We start from the raw sequence: 19,581 nt of genomic DNA, 5'->3' as shown, positions 1-19,581 counted from the left end.
AAAAATCACCGGTGGTTTGAATTTTTAAGGATCATGATCAGTGTTGAAGTACACATCAATACATCTGGTTTGTGAACACTGCCTTAGGGAAATGGACACGTTTTTGTACAGCTGTTCCTGCCCACCTTGTATTGTCATAGCATTTGTTGAAAGTGGATTTTTGTTTGTTTATGGCACTCAGCAGGTGCGTAGCAGGGCACAGGTGCTCTGTTTGGCTACCATTGTAGGTGTTCAGACCACCAACAGACCCCTGCTTTTACATCTGATTAAGATTTTGTACTGTTGCACTGGTTTGGCCTTTAATGCTTTCCTGCTTTAGTCAGATTATCCTTATCATAAAGAAATGCTTCTTAGTCAGCCCACAGGAAAAGTCAGTTTGCTCAAATTATCTGTGGTGCTTTTTCCTTATCTTTTCCTCTCTGCTTTATCTTCTCTGCAGCTGCTCAGAGTGAGGAGAGGGAGTGTGCCTTTACTGACCAGCACCAGCAGTTTGATGAGCAGAGTGTGGCAGGTGATTGGCATGTGTCACGGGAGAACAACACCATCCTGTGCAGCAAGAGCAGCCGCTGCTACGGTCTCTGGGAGAAAACCCATGACGGTGACATTCGCCTGGTCAAACAAGGTCAATGGACATGTTTTGTATTTTCCTCTTAACTGACAGTTATAGTAGTGTGTATATATATGTGCTCTGTGTGTGTCTTTCTGCTTAGACTTACTAACAGTCATCAACATTTGATCACAGGCTGCTGGACTTACATTGGTGACCAGCAGGATTGCCATGACGACCGTTGCGTGGTGACAAACACGCCGTCACAGATCCAGAATGGCACGTATCGTTTCTGCTGCTGCAGCACAAACATGTGCAACGTGAACTTCACAGAAAACTGGGTGCCCAGTCCAACTAGTGCCACCATACGTGAGTTTCACACTTCTTTTCTGCACATGAAGCTTCATGTTTACCAAGAATATTAGTCCGGTTTCATCACGAAAGTAACCATCTGTTTTGAAGTCACAATAAATTTCATTTGCCATGGTGCGATAACACATTAATTAGCATTTGAACCGATCATTATTGCAGAAGACAGTAATGATGTTCCGTAAACTATTGTTTTGGTCATACAAATGTGCAAAGACTTGATTTTTCTGCTCTTAAACAGTTTTTCTACATTTGTATGCATAAATAAAATCAGCCTGCTGTCTTGTAACCTTATTGTCTTTGTGCCTTCAGGATTTATTCTTGCATTTTTAACACGGCAACTGTGACAGAAGTCATGAACCAGAATAATTCAGAATAGGATACGGGTTTAAACCGAAAGAGAAACTACTCCCATAAATTCTCAGTGATGGAGGAAGCTGAAAAGTAGTCTTTCGCACTCAAACACCATACTGGTGATTTTATAAGAGAGTTACAAGCAGGATGGTTCAAGTTTTAAAGTTCCATTTTTAGATAGAATTGCAACGTCAAGTTTAAGATTCGTATCTATTATAAAGTGCACCAATATAACCTCAGCTCCACTATATAAAGATTTCTCTAATAAAAATGTTTAGGGTGTGTTCGTATGATTTTGGCCATTAAGAAAACAAAAATGTGAAATAGCAGGGTAGATTTAAGTGTAGATTTGTTTCTGTATGAAAGCAAAAGCAACCCTGGTCAAGGATGAAACTATTGCTCTCAACATTTGGCAGGAAAATAACACCATAAATTCAGGCTCATAGCCAGATAAAAAGATTAGGGATGAAAGATTGACTGGTTTCACTCTGAAAATCCTCTCATGAATAAAGACATGCTGTACAAACAGCCTTCTGTTGTGTAATTCATTGAGTATACATTTTTCAATCAAATTACATGGTTGAGAGGTTGATTTTCTGGTCTAAGCTCTTTCAGCATGCGCAGTAGCCAGAAATCAGAAATGTCTGTCTCTCTCCCCCCCCCCCCCAAATCCATTTTCCAGATCATACTAATCTGGATGTAACTAATTGCACACTTGTCAGTAAGAGGCTTCCACATCAGTGTCGACATTTTGTTCTTGGCTTTGTGACTGTTTGGACTTTTGTCTACATAAATCTAGTATGCTTGCCAGTTTTGGAAATCCCATCAGATATAAAGGCCAAAAATGACGAGTTTCGAGATAAAATTTAGTTTTTCTGCCAATAACATACTTTAGGAAAATGGGAATGTTTTTTACAAATTATGCAAAAATAATATAAAATATATCTATTTAAATGATGTGAAAATTAATATAAATGTACCTATAATTAATATTAATTAATTTACTTATTGAATTAGTTTACTGAAATGCAGATTCCAGTATATCGCAGTTGTTATGAGATATGTACATTAGTTAGCCCCTTTCCGCAAAATAGGAATGAAATCTTTCCCCAATCTTCCCTTTTTGGGTAACCAGAAAAGCTAGGGCCTTACCTTTAGCTGAGTGCGAAGGAGATGTTTCGGTTCAAGAAAACTTGTTTCCAAAACTTTTATATAGTAGTAAATGTTGATTTCTACATTTTAAAGAGTTTTCTCATGTAACTGCACACAATGCTGTATGATCGTTATTCTTTTTTATCATGGTCTGTTGTGGAAAAGTTGACAGTGTAGCATAGACTTAACTTTACCATTAAAAGGCAATGACTCGAACATTTTATTTGGAAGAAAAGATTTGTACACAGGCTCATCACTATATAAAAAGGCTAGTTGGATTGAGCATAAACTGAGCATGTACCGGTGTCATATACAGTTCCCTCCTGAAGTATTGGCACAGCAACGCCAATTATTTTATTTTGCTATACGCTGAAAGACTCTTGGGTTTGAAATCAGAAAATGAATACAAGATCAATTTTCAGCATTTATTTCCTGATCTAGATAACTTGGCACCTTTTCTTTTAAGCCCACCCATTTTTCAAGTGATCAAAAGTATTGGAATATGCGGCTGTTTCTTTTTTTGTCCTTTTAAATTGATTTGTTTAAACAGTTAATGGCTCTGAATGTCTGCCCCTGGATTGAGCCTTGGGTTTCACTTGTGAAGACTGCATTTGTTGTTAAAAAGTATAAAAGAGACCCAGAGAGCTTTCTGCGGGAGTAAAGCAAGCCATTTTGAAGCTGAGAAACTTCATTTTACTCAGAAATGTCACATGAAGGAGGGAAAGTGCATTTCAATTTCTTTTTCGTGTCGTGTTTTTTTTTTTTTTTTTTTTTAAGTTGGGTAATGGATGAATAGGGAACCACCCTGTACCTTATACCTTATACTCTGAGCTACTGTATACACAGTGTGGTTGAGAGACTTCTCCATAGAAACAGTACTGGCATGTTCTGCAGCCACACCACTCAGCATCCTGCTCAGCCTGTGTTCACCTATTCAGCTCCGTCTTTCTTTCCAGCCCTGAGCTTTGTGGCGCCTCGCCTCAGGACATAACCCCATGCTTGTCTCCTCTCTGTGCATTCTCTCGTATCTCCATAAGTGCTGTCATATTTCTTTTTTGCCCTTGCTCTCTTTCTGTTGCCTCTTTTCCCTCTTCGTCATTCCTTCCCCATGTGCCATGCGCTCTCTCTCTCTCTCTCTCTCTCTCTCTCTCTCTCTCTCTCTCTCTTCTCTTTCTTCTCTGTCTCTCTTACACACATTTTTTTTCCTTTTTTGTCTTGTGCCTTTCAGAGCAGCTCTATAGAGGCAGTGGGCTTGTTGAAAGGATAGGACTGAATCACAGAACAAACATGGCAGAACAATGAGGTGAAAAATGGATGGAATAAAAAAAAAATCAATGGCCGTCAGGTTCTGTAGATGTGAATTATTTCATTTGGAGTCAGCTTAGGCATGGCCAATAGTTGTGAAGTCCTTTTTTTTTTTATATCCACTTAAACAATGCAACCACCAATCTTTCTATTTTGCTACTGAAGTGTTGAATAATGAGTGGAATAATGAGTGAAAATAGTTTACTGAAGTGAACCAAGCAAACACTTTGCTAATGAAAATATATTACAATCATTTAAGCATTGACCCTCTGAATAGCAATTGCATATGCTTGTGTGTGTGTGTGTGTGTGTGTGTGTGTGTGTGACTGGCTTGAGGTTGCCTCTATTTTGGCCTTTTGCCAGCTTTTGGGGCCTAGAGAAGGTGAGCTGTAGAGGACAACAGATTAATCAGGGGGAAAAATGGACATTTTTATTTATTTTATTTTTTATTTTTAAGTGGCAGAGGATGGATCTCACACTGATATTCATGCTGTCAGAATTTAGCCCATTACTCAAACAGCTACAGGATGGAATTTATTAAAATGTCTCACTCTGATAGTAAAAACAACTATTGTAGGCTGCTTGCAGAGGAACATTTCATCATTTCTGTTGCGTCAACTCAGATTAATCTTAGTTTCAGCAAAAATTTTAGGCTGCTTACCAAATTGCATGCATGCAGAATGAGATTTGTGGTACAACCCAAATCTTCACAGCTCTGTGGATATGAGTAAATGCTGCAGTTTCCTTACGTGAATAAAGGTTTTAATCTGTAATCTCACAGCATACTGCATCACATCACACGTGCGTCAGAGATGACTTCATGTACAAGTGAGCCATATAGACGTCTATACGATAGCTAATGTACAGCGCATAGAGCCAAACTTATCACATCTGGTTGTTTAAGAATGTGGGTAATAAAACACATACATCATAAAGACCTAATCTGTTTTTCGTTCTCCTGCCATATTAAGCAAGAAGTAGCTAAAACTAGAGCCATAAAAAGTTACACACTGAGGTCAGGTAGCCCCTGAATGACTCCCTCTCACCCCAATAACAGAGATTAAAATAATAAAAAATAAATACAGAGAAACCGAAGCACACCTCCTGTTAGCCACCAGCCAGCTATCATGTGTTCTGTAGATAAACAACCTCGAAAATAACTGAGTAATGAGGATTAATCATGTGAACGTCATCGGAGTATCATTCTAACAACCAACTAGAGAACAAATAAATGTTCATCAAGCAAAAACGGCTCAAACACCATCAGTGAAGTATGACAGTGCTGTTAGTTCATTTGATAGAGCGCTGAATAGGATCGAATGTTACAGCACTCTCAGGGTGACTCCGAATCATCATATTAAAGTCTTATGCACTTTTTTTTTTTATTATTATTATTTTTTTTAAGCAGATATGTTCATTTGACAGAGAGACATTTATCCTTCACTTGGAATGTGTAGCTATTTAATATGATTTTAGCTTGTTCTTTTAAATATAGAAACATTTTCGAATCTATGTTTAGCCATTGCTTTTGTACTCAAGCAGTACATTTCTATTAAGCCTGAGCTCAGCTCTGTGACTCATTTGTTTTTCTGCTGCAGTTTGTTGTGCCGATGTGCTCAAAGAAGGTCTCTTGTGAAGAGCCTGGGCAAAACAGAGCTGTAATGCGTATTTCTAAAGAACACTGTTGAGAGGAGGTGCTAAGAGCCTTTCGAAAGGGTGAAGATGCATGTAGGATTTGGCGGAATACTTGAAATATTGGTCGCTGAATAATGAATACATCGTCCTTAATGTTTTCACTAATGTAGCCCTTTACAACACAAAATGTCACTCCTTCAGAATACATTTGGAATATATGGTGAAAGGAGGCATAGACGGCAACTGGCAGTTTAACTGTAGACGCTGTTCTTCTGTATTATTACTCAGTGGTTTTCTTGACTCTGTACATAGTCAGCAATCAAGATTCCAGTGGACAAGCTGTTTAAGATAGAGAATGATTATGATTTTTTTTTTTTTTTATTGGGTCATTGCGACTGATCTAGCCTAATTCAAATCAGAGAGCAGAATTAAATTTGCATCAAAAGTATTCAGAATTTCAATATACAAATCACCCAGTAATATGCTTGTTACATAATGTAAAACTTTGACTCCAGTAGTGTTAACTTGTGAAAAGTCCAACACAATGGGACATTAAAGCATAATTTTGAAGCGAATTAACTAACCATGATTAAGTTATAATTAAGTCTAATTAAGCAATTTAAAGAAGTAAACTTGTTTTTCTCCTCTTCATCGTTTCTCTCCTTCCATACTTTATTGCAAAAAAAAACAAAAAAACACTTTCACTCAAAATATATTACTATTTGCTTGGTTTAGGTCACAGAACAGATAACGCTTCATTATTAGCAGTACAGTATTTCCCCACTTACAACACGTTCATTTACTCATCTTCACAATCTGCTCTATCCCGGGTAATGTGGTGGAACCTGTTCAGATCCTGAAAAGCACAAGGCAAGAGTACTCTGGATGCCATGCCAGTCCCCATCACATTCAAGTAAAAAATAATAAATGACCTGTTCCATTATTTTCGCTCTTCAAACTAGGTACAAAACTCCCCACACTGTTATTTATCTTCAAGTTTTGGGATGGGTGCTGAGTGAAGTGGAGATATCTTTGTACTGTACCTTGGCTAATGAAAGAGACACATCAGCCTAGAATTTTACTTCTGTTGTGACGAATTGTGTTAGCTGGAACTGTTTACGCAGAGAACACGGAGTATTATTTTAAGAAACAAATCCTTCACAAGTCTTGTATAAACTTACAAAAATCTTAAAATCTTAACACTCTTGCAGTTGCACAGAGATCTTGTTTTATGGGCTATTGATTTCTTGAAAGTGTGTGTTTTAAAAGAAAAAAACTTTATAGCAAGCCCTTACAAAACATTGTGGACTGAATACAAATAGATTTAGACACAAGACAAAACTCTAAAGCAACAATTTGACATATATCCAGATACAGACACATGTAAAACATAACATTTTAACTTTTTTTTTTAAAAATCCGTACATTTTATTGTAAGAAAACTAGATCAGGGTTTATAAAATAAGCTGTAATTTTCTTACTTGTTTTTTTTTATCTTTTTCAATCATAAATGCATTTCATGGCAGTGTTCTTAATATGGAAAGATTGGAAGTAGTATGTGCTATGGCCCATTTCTGTGTAATATTTTTCCAGTTCTCATAAGCCAAACGAAACAAGGCTCTGGGCCGAATGTTAATCGAATACTTATGTTTGACATATGTGCCATAACTCTTCCTTCTGATTAAACTATTTTGGTTTATTAAGTAAGCATGCTTTAAGGCTGCTAGGTTCCCACTTACAAACTCCATGTTTTGTATGTGGCTACTTCTGCTGCTGCCCTCTACCTGGTAATGAATATTAAATGGTATCATCATGATGTGATCAAATATGAACCGCACATTCGCCTGGACAGATTTTTGTTTTCCGATATTCTGGCTCATACCTATTCTGGTGGTCAGTGAGCAGGCCAGCTACAACTCAATCGCCAAATATCTGTACAGTCTTTTGGTACGAGGCATTGTGTTTTAGAAATTTTCATGTCATTTATATTAAGTAATGTTTGACATTTTTGAATTACATGAACACTTTTTTTGCAAACAGGCATTTTTGTTATGTCCTTACATCAACTTGTCTTACTGCATCATTGATGTGTGTATGTGTGCAAGCTGTCAGTGCAATAATGACTGGAATACTGATCGCTCGTGTTGGGGCAGAGGTAGCTTAAAGAGAGTAGGACTTTACCTGCCCTCAACCCTTCCCCCTGCTCACAGCTATCCTCTCACGCAATCTTTCTCATCTTTGTTCTCCTAAGGCCCACCTGAGGCAGATTGCACCAAAAGTTTGAGAAGTTTTTTTGGTTTTCAAAGCAGTGTGTGAACCACCATTGCAGTCTGAGGAGCTAATCGCTGCTCCACCTTAAAAATAGTTGTTTGGGGTGAGACAGTTAGCTCACAGTGCTGGATATCAAACAAAAGTTCATGAAACACAAAATAAAATAAAGTAAATAAGCGTTTGTAAAAGTAGTAAAGATGTGTGCCATCTATCTTTCATTTTCCAACAATCCTGCACGCTGCAGAAATGGTGTCTAAAATTGAGCACTGTGGTTCAGAAAGGAATTTGTCTGCATGAATTTCTGCTCGTTACAGATTGTGTAATTGAGCACAAAGAAAAATGCCTTGAAATTGGGCCTGGCTTATTGTCGTGCGCTTTTCTGCTTATCAGTCCAGATCCAGATGTGAAGTCTAATGGCACTGCCCTTTGGGAAGGTCAGATGGTGGCTGAGATTTGGCTTATCTCTGTGTCCCACAGTCTGTAACTTGTATATTTTGATGTTCCTCGCATGTTTGTATTCCGTGAACAGTCTCCCAGTGAGGAGTAAGCCTGCAGTGCTGCTACTGATGATTAATGACCCAACTCCAATGAAGATACCACCCTGCAGCCAGCAGAGCCAGAGAGAGCATGTGCATTTGTTTAGCTGCTCCCTTGTTAGTTAGTAATGTGCTTAATGCCACTCCCAACCTACATTAGGAATGAACTTGCACTATCACTTGCGTTCAGCAAAAAAAACACTTGCCTCGGTTTTGTTGGCGAACATCTGTTATGCGTCACAAGGGGAGCATGTGTTGTATCTTCAGGTTTGCTCTAAGGTTGTGGGTGTGAGCACGGAAGCAGGCGTGAAGGCCACAAGAAGCTGATTGATCAAGCATGGATTGACCTTGACAGATAATTTAATTGCAGACGAGTAGCTGAAAATATGAGCTTCCTCCAGACACTGTCTTCACCATTCTCTGTTTTCCCTCAACCTCAAGTCTCCCTCATGTCTCCTCTCTGATGGAGCCATAAATATACACTTACAAAGTCAACCACTCTCACAAAGGCCTATCCCTCAGATTTATGATCCTCCTTTCCCCCTCTTTCCTTCCATCAATTTTCCAATTATAAAGCTTTAGGGCAGGATAGATGTCCCATCCCATTCTGAAATGTAAAGCATATGTATATGTATAAGACATATATATATGAGGAAGTAGTTTGGGGTTATGACAGACATTCCTGTGTGGTGCTAATGATGAGGTTTGAAGAGTCGGCCTGTTTAGATGTGTGGGCGGCCTTCAGACAGCAGAATGGCAACCTGGGAGAATAACTTGTAGTCATGTCTGCCTTATTTATGCTATGACTTTTAGGCTGCCTGACTGTCTTGGTGGACGTCTGGGCTGCTTTGTTTGTGCTTTTGGAATGTGCACGTCTTTTTAATGAGGAAAAGTGGACATGGCTATAAAAACATTGTACTGATAAAATCAGGGCTGAGTATTGCAGTCCAAGCCCTTCTGTTCATTTTATTTTAACAATAGAAATAGTCTATTATAGTCAATACCCGGCTAAGATTATATACTGAAAAAGGGTGAGACTTGGGCATAAACTATTTTTGGCAAGTGCAAGCCACTTCCTACTCTGCTGAAATCACTGTGCATACTCTAATGTTGTCTTGCCGGCTGCAGGTTCATACCTCTCACGCTCTGTCCATTTCGGTCTAAAGAGTTGGCCTGAAACACAGCAGTCTCCATGATGGATGGGGCATTCTCTGTAGTCCTTAGCAGAATAAGGCTAGCTGTGACTCTGATTCATGAATATGTCAGCACACTCTCCACTGGGGTCAAACCGGTCAAGTGGCTCAGGGTCACATGGGTCATGGTCACAGACACTCATCCTGCAGTGTGAAATCTGAACTCGCACATCCAGCTTGTCTGCTGAGCCTGTAGATGTCTAGACACTCGGCAAAGGCTGGTCTTTGATTCAGAAGGAGCTTTTCGCATTGTGTTGAGGGCTGAACGCTGAACGGGTGGAGGGTAAATGGAGCATTCCTTTCCCTTGTAGGCTGATCTTACCTGCCTTTGTCATTCTCTTAGTTATCTCACCTCAATCTGGATTCAGAGCTATGACATTTAAATGCAGAATGCTTTGCCTTGGTTGTTTTTCCACTCCAATTCAATCTGCTGTATGCTTTCTTTTACTTATCTCTGGTCAATCAACTTTACTCAACTTTCACGTTCTCAACCCAAGCCCTAACTGTAACTCTCACTTACTAACCTGTTGTCCTATTAGTAGATCGAAAGGGATTTTTACACTGAAACCGGCTCTGTCTATACAAATTCTCACTTGTTTTGTAGAGCACAAGTGTGTTCAGGTTAATGTTATCTGAAACCGTTCAATCATACATTTGCCATAGCTCCAACATCTCGTTGTGATCGAGGTCACAGAGGGCTCAGACGGCTGAACTGAAATGGCGAGATCATCAAGATGAAGATAAAAAAAAAAAATTTGCAACGAGTCTGAAATGAGTCCGTGTCTGTGATCAGTACTGGAACAGTAGCCTCCTGAGAGTGCATGAACAAGGCGTGTTATCTTTTGAGGAAATGCTTCTTTGGCAGCACTGCTGCAGGGCTCCTAAACGGAAGTTCTTCGATAGGAGACGTCTGACTCTGTATTTAATTATCTACAGTGACAGACATAATCCCCGTAAAAGGAAAAGTCTGTGTGTCAATAAACTGGAGAGGAAAGATTTGGTGTCATCACTTGCTCTCAAACTGCTGATAGCCCTGCTGTATCTGCAATTCATTACAGCCATAACACATGAGAGGGGCTTTGATAGCACTGCAACGAGCAGAACATTTTATGTAAAAAAAAAAATAATAAAAAATTATATATATACACACACACTCCTTTTATAGTGATACAAGCGTGGTACTGCAGTTTAATTCTCAAGGAAACTACTGGATAATTCAGACTTTTAGTCCTCCTTATACTTTACTGTCATTCTGTGTTGTGGAAATCTAGTTTATTCCATGGATGCAGTAGAAGGATTGAATCCATTCAAATTATTAATATGCTTGTAATGGCCCCGTCTGAGTTATAAGGCAAACAAGCGCATTGTTGCCTCAGAGCAGTTAGGCCCATTATGTTTGCAAAACAAGACAACTGAAAGAAAGCAGTACAGCATTTTTCAGATGTTGATTGTTAGTTTGCAGGTTCGTGAATGACATCACTGACTGATTGGGTTTGACTGTAATTTGTGATGTGGTCCATGTGTCCGCTATAGAATTCCAGTTTAGTCACTGTTGAAAAAAGTTCCTGCTACAGAGGAAGTTTGCTCTAAAGATCACAGCACATTGCTGGTTTATTTGCAATACTACACCAACCGCTGGAGAGACGGACAATGGCGTGTCCAGCTAACATCTGTTCCGTCTCTCAATTGTAAGAGGTTAATCTGCTTACGCATCAAAGCGTTTCGGTGTGTGTGGTAGACAAGCTAGGTGATTCATTGTTAGATGGTGGAGGAAAGATTCCTCCAGCAAAAGGGTCAATGGTAGTAATCAACGGCTGTGAGATTACACAAGTCATATGACATTCTGCCTATTAAACACCTGGCTTCCAAACAACACTAGGTTAAAATTAGACTCCAAAAGTGCACATTATACTTTGAATTAATTCAGAGTACTTTTTTTGTGTCTGACTGTGATATCTGCTTTCCCAGTATCTTCTTAGTTATGTGAATTATCTACCACTGATAGCAGGCTCTCTTTACTATTTTCCCTTCTCTCTCTCTCAGCCTCTTTCTCTCATACACATATCTTAAGGGAATTCTTTGTAAAATGATTTGCGTCGAATTAAAGCGCAATATGCCACTTTTCTGGGTCGAAGACTGTCATGGTGTTTGTGTTGTGTACGTCTCCCATGCTACAACTCCAGCCATTTAGATGACTGTGCTGCCAGCCTGCTAGCTTGGCTCCCATGGCAAGAGAATGAAATTAATGGATTCGCTCAGTACCATTTCTCTTATGCTTTTATGCTCAAGAGAGAAGAGGAGGCAGTCTATGATTAATATACTGGAAGGATAAATTGGTTATATGAAATTAAAACATCTTCTGCATCAAGATTAAAGCCCTGTGTAGCATATTAAATGGGAAACAGAGAGAATTGTGTATGCACAATATGATAATGAAAGGACCGAGCTTACGTTCCAGACATTTTTGTAATTCATGTAATATTAGATACCCTTTAGACAGATGTGACTCTCAACCATGCACTTGGAGTTTCATCCAACAGACTCTGCAGCAGATATGACCATTCTGTAATTATGTAGTGTATTTATATTATGTAAGCACTGTTAACCAAAATATTATTAACTTCTAGAATCAGATAATGAAGTCCAGTCGGCGTAATTTACAGCCGTGTAGTTATCATTCACATCTGCAGTAGTCTGCGTATAAGCAGGATGTAGAAGAGTATGTTAGCTGATATGGTGAATGTTAATTACTAGAGATAGAAAGCCATGCAACGATGGTTGGAACTAAATGTGCCCATAGATATGAGACGGTTATTAGATTAATGTTACCCACATGGATGGGGTAAAGACGAAGTATGACCACAGTCAATGCCCTAGCTGATCGTTATACTTCTTAAATCTACCTAAAAAGGTAGCAGTTATGATTAATGCTGCTGAGCATTAAATACTTCATAAGCATGCTACTGCAAAGCAACAGGCAGCCCCAGGCTGGGGCTTCGACATCTTCAGCAAGAGAAGGTCACACATAATTATGTTGCATATTAAATATAAACTAAAACATGTTTCCTGTATTAATAGTAATTTTGTAGTACACAACAATGCATTTAGCACATTCCTGCTGAAATACCCGCTTATTCACTCACTGCCCGTGCAAGGGTTCAAGTGCATTTGCTGAAGCAGTTCAAATAAGCAGGGTTTCGATAAAACCCGATGCAGCCCGTTTTGGTGAAGGAGAGGAGTGTGATTGACAGCGCTGCAGCTGGGTGTGGGTTGCTATGCAGTTTGGGAGTGGGAGTATGATCTGTGAGTAGAGTTGGTAGCCCAGGGAAACTGTTGCCACAGACAGGAGAGGAAAGAAAACCACATTAGGCAAGCCAAGGGAGAGGACGTAACATAATAATGCCATACTGATACAGGCACATTGTGGATCTCTTACAACCACCAATCCGCCTGTTCTCTGTGTACAGGGTCGATATTAGAGTTTGATCGATATTTGGTCTTGATGGGATGCATTCATTATGAAGAGCCAACATAATTTTGTGTCTGCACGAGCCTGAAGCAAACAGTAGATGTGTATTAAATATGTATAATCAGGAATAAGGAGAAGAAAATAATAGATACTTAAATTGACCTCTTATTTTATTATTAAAAACTCGCAGCAACACAGCTTTTAGTCTGCTTTTGGCTTTATAGGAGGCGCTACTGCTATATGCATCAGGCACTACTACTGAAGATTTCTACAACTACACCACATCACAATAGTTATAAATAGTAAACCCATTATATAAAGTAAGAAACTGTGGTATGCTGTTTTGATTAACTATTCGGTATAGTATTGTTTTCTTTTTTTTTAAATGGCAATTGTCTGACTTGATGGACAGCTCATGACAGCTCATTCGGTCAGAGATGCAATGCACAAATCACTGGTATACTCTATTTCTAGCTCTAGCCTCATGTTCCTGTGCAGTGTATATATATGTACCCAGGTAAATTAAGCATGGGTAATTATTTATGGGACAAAAATCACTTGGCAATGACCACAAAAAAAAATGGATCATTGATTTGTTACTGTACCCTGCCTGCCACACAGCATTAGGGGACAAAGTGCTGTTGAGAGATAATTGAGACTAGGGGTAACACATGACAAGTGTTTATTAGAATCATTCAGGCATTTTGCCATTGAGCATCAGTCACCAGCTCTGTGGTGTTAGCCCACTTTGCGTCAGATCACTTCACGCTTCTGTCATTGGACCAGTAGTCCATAGCTCTGACTCACAGCTCTGTGTGAAAGCAACAGTGTAGTAGAGGGAAAGGGAGAGGGAGTGAAAGAGCGGGGATCTGGAGCAGTGATAGAGAAAGGCATGCGAGATGAGAGCAGCAGTGAGGACTGATAGAGTGAGCTTAAGTAAGCAGAGAGGAGGAAGCCAGCAGAGAGCCCATAATGGATGGAGTGATGAAGAGAGAAGTGCAGGAAGTGGAAGCAGGGGAGTGAATGCACAGGCGGGACATGAGGAAAGGCAGGCAGACATTTGGCCTCCAGGCCAAACATTGCTGGCTCCAGGACATGTAAACAGTACGTGCACACCAGCCTGTGTATGTTTTCATATGGTTGTGTATAAAGGTGAAAGTGTCATTTTACATTAAAGCAGAATGTTATCAACCTAAAACCCTGTTAGAGAGCAGTCGGCACAATGGGTTGATACCACAACAACAAAAAATAACAAAGTTGTTTGTTTTTAAAGAGAGTCCAACAGAGACATTTTCTGTTATATTTAAAGTTTTTTGTGTATCTGGTGTTTGGACACCTGGGGGAAGTTCATTTTTACCACCCAAGTGCCAGCAGAGCAAAATCTTCCTTGTACCTTGAGAGATGTTGATTTGTGTTAAGCCATGCTAGATGCATAAGGGAATGAGTTGCAGACTGTGGCTTGTGCCGTCAGGCAGGAGTGGGATCCATTTTGGGCTTTTTAGGCAAGCGTGTTTTAAATTTGATGCGAGCAGTTACAGGAAACCAGTAAAGTGAAAGCAGCAAACAAGTGATGTATGAGAAGTGAGGGAGATCAGTTTTTGGATGAGTTGTAGTATCTTGTACGACACATACAAGGTTACGTTTGTGTATGTGGATAGAATGTAAATTAATGTGTGTGTGTGTGTGTGTGTGAGAAACAGAGACTTCCTCTTTCTCACTCATGAGTGCTAGGATAGGGGAATCATGTTATTTGAACACTTTTTACTCCAAATGGGCTCATGAGGGCAATTTCAACAGGATGATAGTTGCATTTTTGTTGATTCAACTTGAAACATTGGTCAAATAGGACGCATATTTAGTCAGTCAGATTAAACCAGCATTGACCTCAAATATGGTCAGATTTGTTTGAATATTAGTGTTTCAGGGTTGCCAAGTGTGTTTGTGTATTTAAGCGATGTACATTGATTATGGTAGCATGATGGTCTGCAGGTCTTGTGCAGAGAGAAAGGAACCGAGTGTGTTTGTGTGTGTTCACTTGAAACCATATACAGTATTTGCAGCTTATGTTATGCAGTCATGTAATCACATTTTACTGTTTTGAAAAGGTGTCGTGACCTTTTTAATGATTTATGGCAAGCAGTAGGGATGGAGGATGCAAGTTTGATTTGATTTCAGCTCCTGTGCACAGTAAGAGGCAGATCTTAGATGTTATCTTTATGTTCATTCATTTCCCTCCCTTGCTTTATCAAATTCCAAATAGGAAAAAATATGTTAAGAGTGATGAGTCTAGTGAGCTGTAGTGTCATTGAAGGAAAGAAATAATGTTGTGTGTGCTCTTCTGAATATTAACAACATTCTATTCTCCAGGTCTGTCTCTATATTAGGGAAAAAAACAGATAATGACCATATTTGACCTCTCTCTGTCCCCTCAGAAGACCCACGGCCAGTGCACCGCGATGATGCCATTTTCATCACTCTAGCATCTGTCTCGGTCATAGCCGTACTCATTGTGGCGGTCATCTTTGGCTACCGCATGCTGACAGGTGAGATAGATTACCTACTTCATGACAGTGAACCTTAGTGATATTGATTTTGAGATTTGACCTGTGTGTGTCTCTGTGTGCATGGCTTTTCAGGAGACCGTAAACAGGGTCTGCACAATATGGACATGATGGAGGCAGCGGCATCTGAGCCCTCAGTCGATTTAGACAGTCTGAAGCTGCTGGAGGTAAACCTCTTCTTCTCTCCAATCCCCAACCTTTTCTCTATGCTATATAGTTTATTCAAGCTCTTTCTTCGATGGTCTGTTGCAGCTGATTGGCCGCGGCCGCTACGGCTCGGTTTACAAAGGCTCTCTGGATGAGCGTCCAGTTGCGGTAAAAGTCTTCAGTTATACGAACCGTCAGAACTTTGTCAACGAGCGAGCCATTTACCGAATCCCCCTGTTAGAACACGACAACATAGCACGCTTCATTGTAGGAGATGAACGCCTGACAACGGACAGCCGTATGGAGTACCTGCTGGTGATGGAATATTATCCACATGTGAGTACTGATCCATTAGCCACTGCAACTACTCACCCAGCTCTGACTGGATTGTGTAAGATAGTATAGAATTTCCTTTGCTTACCTTCAACTGACCTTATCTCTTTGCTTTCATTTTAACCACCTCTTAATATTTTTGGCCCTGATAAGAGGGGAGTCAAATGTCCTGCCGGTAATGCAACTATCTGGGTCGGTATTTTTATAGGTGGTTCAGATGTTGTTAGAGCAGGCAGTAGGAGAAGAGTGTGTTATGTATCAGCTTATTGTGTGCTCACTCGCTCTCTGACTCTCGCTCTCTCTCTCTCTCCCGTCTTTCATTTACTCTATTCCTTTTTCTGTCTCTCTCGTCTTTGTTTTGAGTTAATGATAGCTCACTTCATTTGAATATCAGATTTGTTTTTCCTTTATTTAATTATTTATTTTTTAGACAACCTACCACTGTCAACTGTTCAGTTGATCAAACAATTTAACTACCCACCCTAGGTAGTATGTATGCTCAGACTAGATTTGTGTGTTTCCTGACTCCTCTGATCTGGAAAGCAGCACATTCCTGCACAGTGTAACATGTTACAACAGGCACACCTGTCTTACATGTGTGTATGGGTGTGATGCAGGAATGAATGTCTCTACTGTTGTGTCTGAACAGACAGACATGACGTTGTTCGCACAGTGTCTCGTTTGTTCTTGTCTCACTACACTGCTAATTATTTACCTTTGGTGGAATTACGTTGGCTTCAAACTTGGGGAGTTGCAGGGAGTACTTAAAGGCAAATGTTTGTATTTCCTCTCAGAAAAAAATAATAGCTCTTAGACCGATTAAGAGGACTCTAAAGATGACTTATGGGGTAGAAAGTGTGCCCAGTGGGGTAAGATGTGGAGCCCAGTGGTTTTGTGTTCTGTGCACAAGGATTAACAATTGTTGATGAGCGTTAGCATACTAATTACTGTGGCCATTACGGTGGCAACAAATAATTGATTGATTTTAATGTGTCACAGCCAAGATAGTTTTGCAGTATGTATAGAAATATGTTATGTACTGGCCTGCTGTTAAATGCTACACCATGATGCTTAATAGGACCTTTGGTATGTTTCCGACCTTTTAAGATACAATGTCCTGAATGCATCATTAATGTTCTCAAAGTTGTGTGTGTGTGTGTGTGTGTGTGTGTGTGTGTGTGTGTGTGTGTGTGTGTGTGTGTGTACTCTTGTAGGGCTCCCTGTGTCGATACCTGAGTCTGAATGCCCTAGACTGGATGAGCTGCTGCCGTCTCGCTCATTCGGTCACCAGAGGACTGGCCTACCTACACACCGAGCTGCTAAGAGGAGGTCAGGGTCACCTTCAGCTTCTGTACACATACATACACAAACATTATCTCAAATGGTTCTTTCCCTTTCAAAATTTACACATTAATTTTTTACATTTTGGTGACTAAGAAGGTTGAAAGTGCTGATATGAATTTTGAATAGGACTCAGTGGCCATCTGTCTTTGCTCATGTTTCATGAAAGCAAACTGCACAAATATATTGCATGCATGTGTTTGGTACAGAATCAAACGATTTAATTTATGATTTATTTAACTGCAACAACTCCTTATTTCCCTCTCAAATAACGAGTAACTTTATGCCTGGATTTGTTTTGTTCTCATCTGCTATATGTGGCCAAGTAAGCTCTCTGTAATCTTTAGTGGGATTTGTATAGAGTAAGCAGGGTATATAAGTGGAGTCCACCCTGTTTTCTGTGGTTGTTACATGCTTCTAACCACACTGGATTAAAAAAGCAATGCAAATCCGCCCATGGGCTGGCTGTTTGAAGCCACCCCAGGGACGATCTGATTTGCACATCTAGGTCACAGAGTTTTGTTTTGGGTTTTTTTTTCCCTTTGAAATGTGATTCAGGCATTAGGTCACCTTTTTTTTCAATGCTGCGTCATTTTATTTGAAAGAACAGTGGTCTTCTTGTCAAGTCCCCAGTAGTAGCGCATACCATGGAGCAGGGAAAATTATATTCAGACAGGCATTACATGTCAGCTGTGTTGTTTATTAGGACTAAGGAAAAAAGAGAAATGGTGAGAGTGGGGTGTCTGCGAAATTTTTAACAGCTTTGCAGTCACCTGGTCTTTAAAGGGCCAACAGCAGGAGCAGTACAGATAAGATAGGGCTAATTTGTGTGTTTTGCTCCTGTAGTTGCCCTGGTAATGGCAGTTTGCCAGAGAGCTGCAGCAGGATGCCTTGCTTACTGGGTCTCCGTCTGGCACAGCTCCGTGCTGACTGACACACACACACTCTCTCTCTCTCTCTCTCTCTCTCTCTCTCTCTCTCTCTCTCTCTCTCTCTCTCTCTCTCTCTCTCCCTCCCTCCTTCCCTCCCCCTCCCTATCTCTCCCTCCCTCAGCTTTGACTTCATTAGAGCCTGAAGTTCAGACACACAGTAGGGGAGCATGGGCATTCACTGTCATTATATCAACTGCTGCAGTGCCACCTGGTGGCTGTCTGTACACTGTGCATTTTCTGATGCTAATGGAATTTCTGTTGTATTACAGCAGTGAAAAGTACGAACTCGTTTCTCAAAAATGCTTGGTAACCTTTGCGTAAAAACGGTTCCTAAGCAATTTAAGTAATGATGTTTTGCAAGGAGCAAGAAATGAAAACTTTACTGTGATTTTTACAGTTTTCTGGATTACATTTCACACATTAGCTTTTCTTTATAGATTTTTCTTTTACAAATGACCCTGGGTTGCTTAACTTGCTTTATGTGGGCATTATCTGATTCTGATCAACTTTTCCTGTGGCTGAATTTCAACTGGTTTTCTTTTGGGCTTGTAAGTTGTAGATTGGCACTATTTTATACCATATGTAGTGCACGTGTATAATTATTATGAAGGGTTTTTTTTTTGCACATCTGGGATAAGGGGTTTGATTCCTACCTCTGCCCTGTGTGCACGTTCTCCTCACGAACATTATAATGATTCCTATGATTTACTTTTCATAGTAACTCTTACTATGTTTAATCTGATACAAAGATGTATTGCATCCTTAATGGAGACACAAAACTTCCATCCACTATAACAGAAAATAAAACTAAAGAAAACAATTCCCTCCCTGTCTCAGATTCATATAAACCTGCAGTTTCACACCGGGACCTGAACAGCAGAAACGTTCTGGTCAAGAATGACGGCACATGTGTGATCAGTGATTTCGGTTTGTCCATGAAGCTGACAGGAAACCGTCTTGTTCGACCTGGAGAGGAGGAGAACGCTGCTATCAGTGAGGTATGCGTTATTGTCTATTATGGTTTTGTCAGTTTAAAGCTCGTTCTGAGGTGTACTATGCAAATATGCTGCCATCTCCTTTCTCAAACCAGTGTTGTGCCCCTCTGTAGGTGGGTACGATCCGCTACATGGCCCCAGAGGTGCTGGAAGGAGCAGTGAACCTGAGGGACTGTGAGTCTGCTCTAAAGCAGGTGGATATGTATGCCATTGGCTTGATATACTGGGAGACCTTCATGCGCTGTACAGACCTTTTCCCAGGTGAGATCTAGCAGCCTATACAGTGTGCATTATTTTGGCTAAGCAAAATGATTGCAGCATGATCCGAAATACTTTAGGAGTTTTTATATAGTATGCTATATTTAGCTAATCATTTATGGATACAGGTGAAACAATGTGAGGTGATTTTGGTTTATAGTGGTGCTGCATGTTCCCAGTTTT

General features: G+C 40.0%; 1 protein-coding gene across 1 annotated transcript in view; it reads left to right on the top strand.

Annotated features, from left to right (window-relative positions):
- Positions 1-19,581, top strand: part of bmpr2b (bone morphogenetic protein receptor, type II b (serine/threonine kinase)) — a 51,073-nt gene that overhangs the window by 22,742 nt on the left and 8,750 nt on the right. Inside the window, exons 2-9 of the mRNA XM_058392962.1 lie at positions 440-622; positions 743-916; positions 15,264-15,374; positions 15,468-15,559; positions 15,645-15,875; positions 17,087-17,201; positions 18,983-19,143; positions 19,254-19,401. Coding sequence (XP_058248945.1) covers positions 440-622; positions 743-916; positions 15,264-15,374; positions 15,468-15,559; positions 15,645-15,875; positions 17,087-17,201; positions 18,983-19,143; positions 19,254-19,401 — 1,215 coding nt within the window. The remainder of the gene's footprint in view (positions 1-439; positions 623-742; positions 917-15,263; positions 15,375-15,467; positions 15,560-15,644; positions 15,876-17,086; positions 17,202-18,982; positions 19,144-19,253; positions 19,402-19,581) is intronic.

Source organism: Hemibagrus wyckioides, linkage group LG06, assembly GCF_019097595.1.
Source record: "Hemibagrus wyckioides isolate EC202008001 linkage group LG06, SWU_Hwy_1.0, whole genome shotgun sequence".
Classification (NCBI taxonomy): domain Eukaryota; kingdom Metazoa; phylum Chordata; class Actinopteri; order Siluriformes; family Bagridae; genus Hemibagrus; species Hemibagrus wyckioides.
Note: the sequence above shows the minus strand (reverse complement) of the source record. Positions and strands in the feature narration are given on the sequence as shown.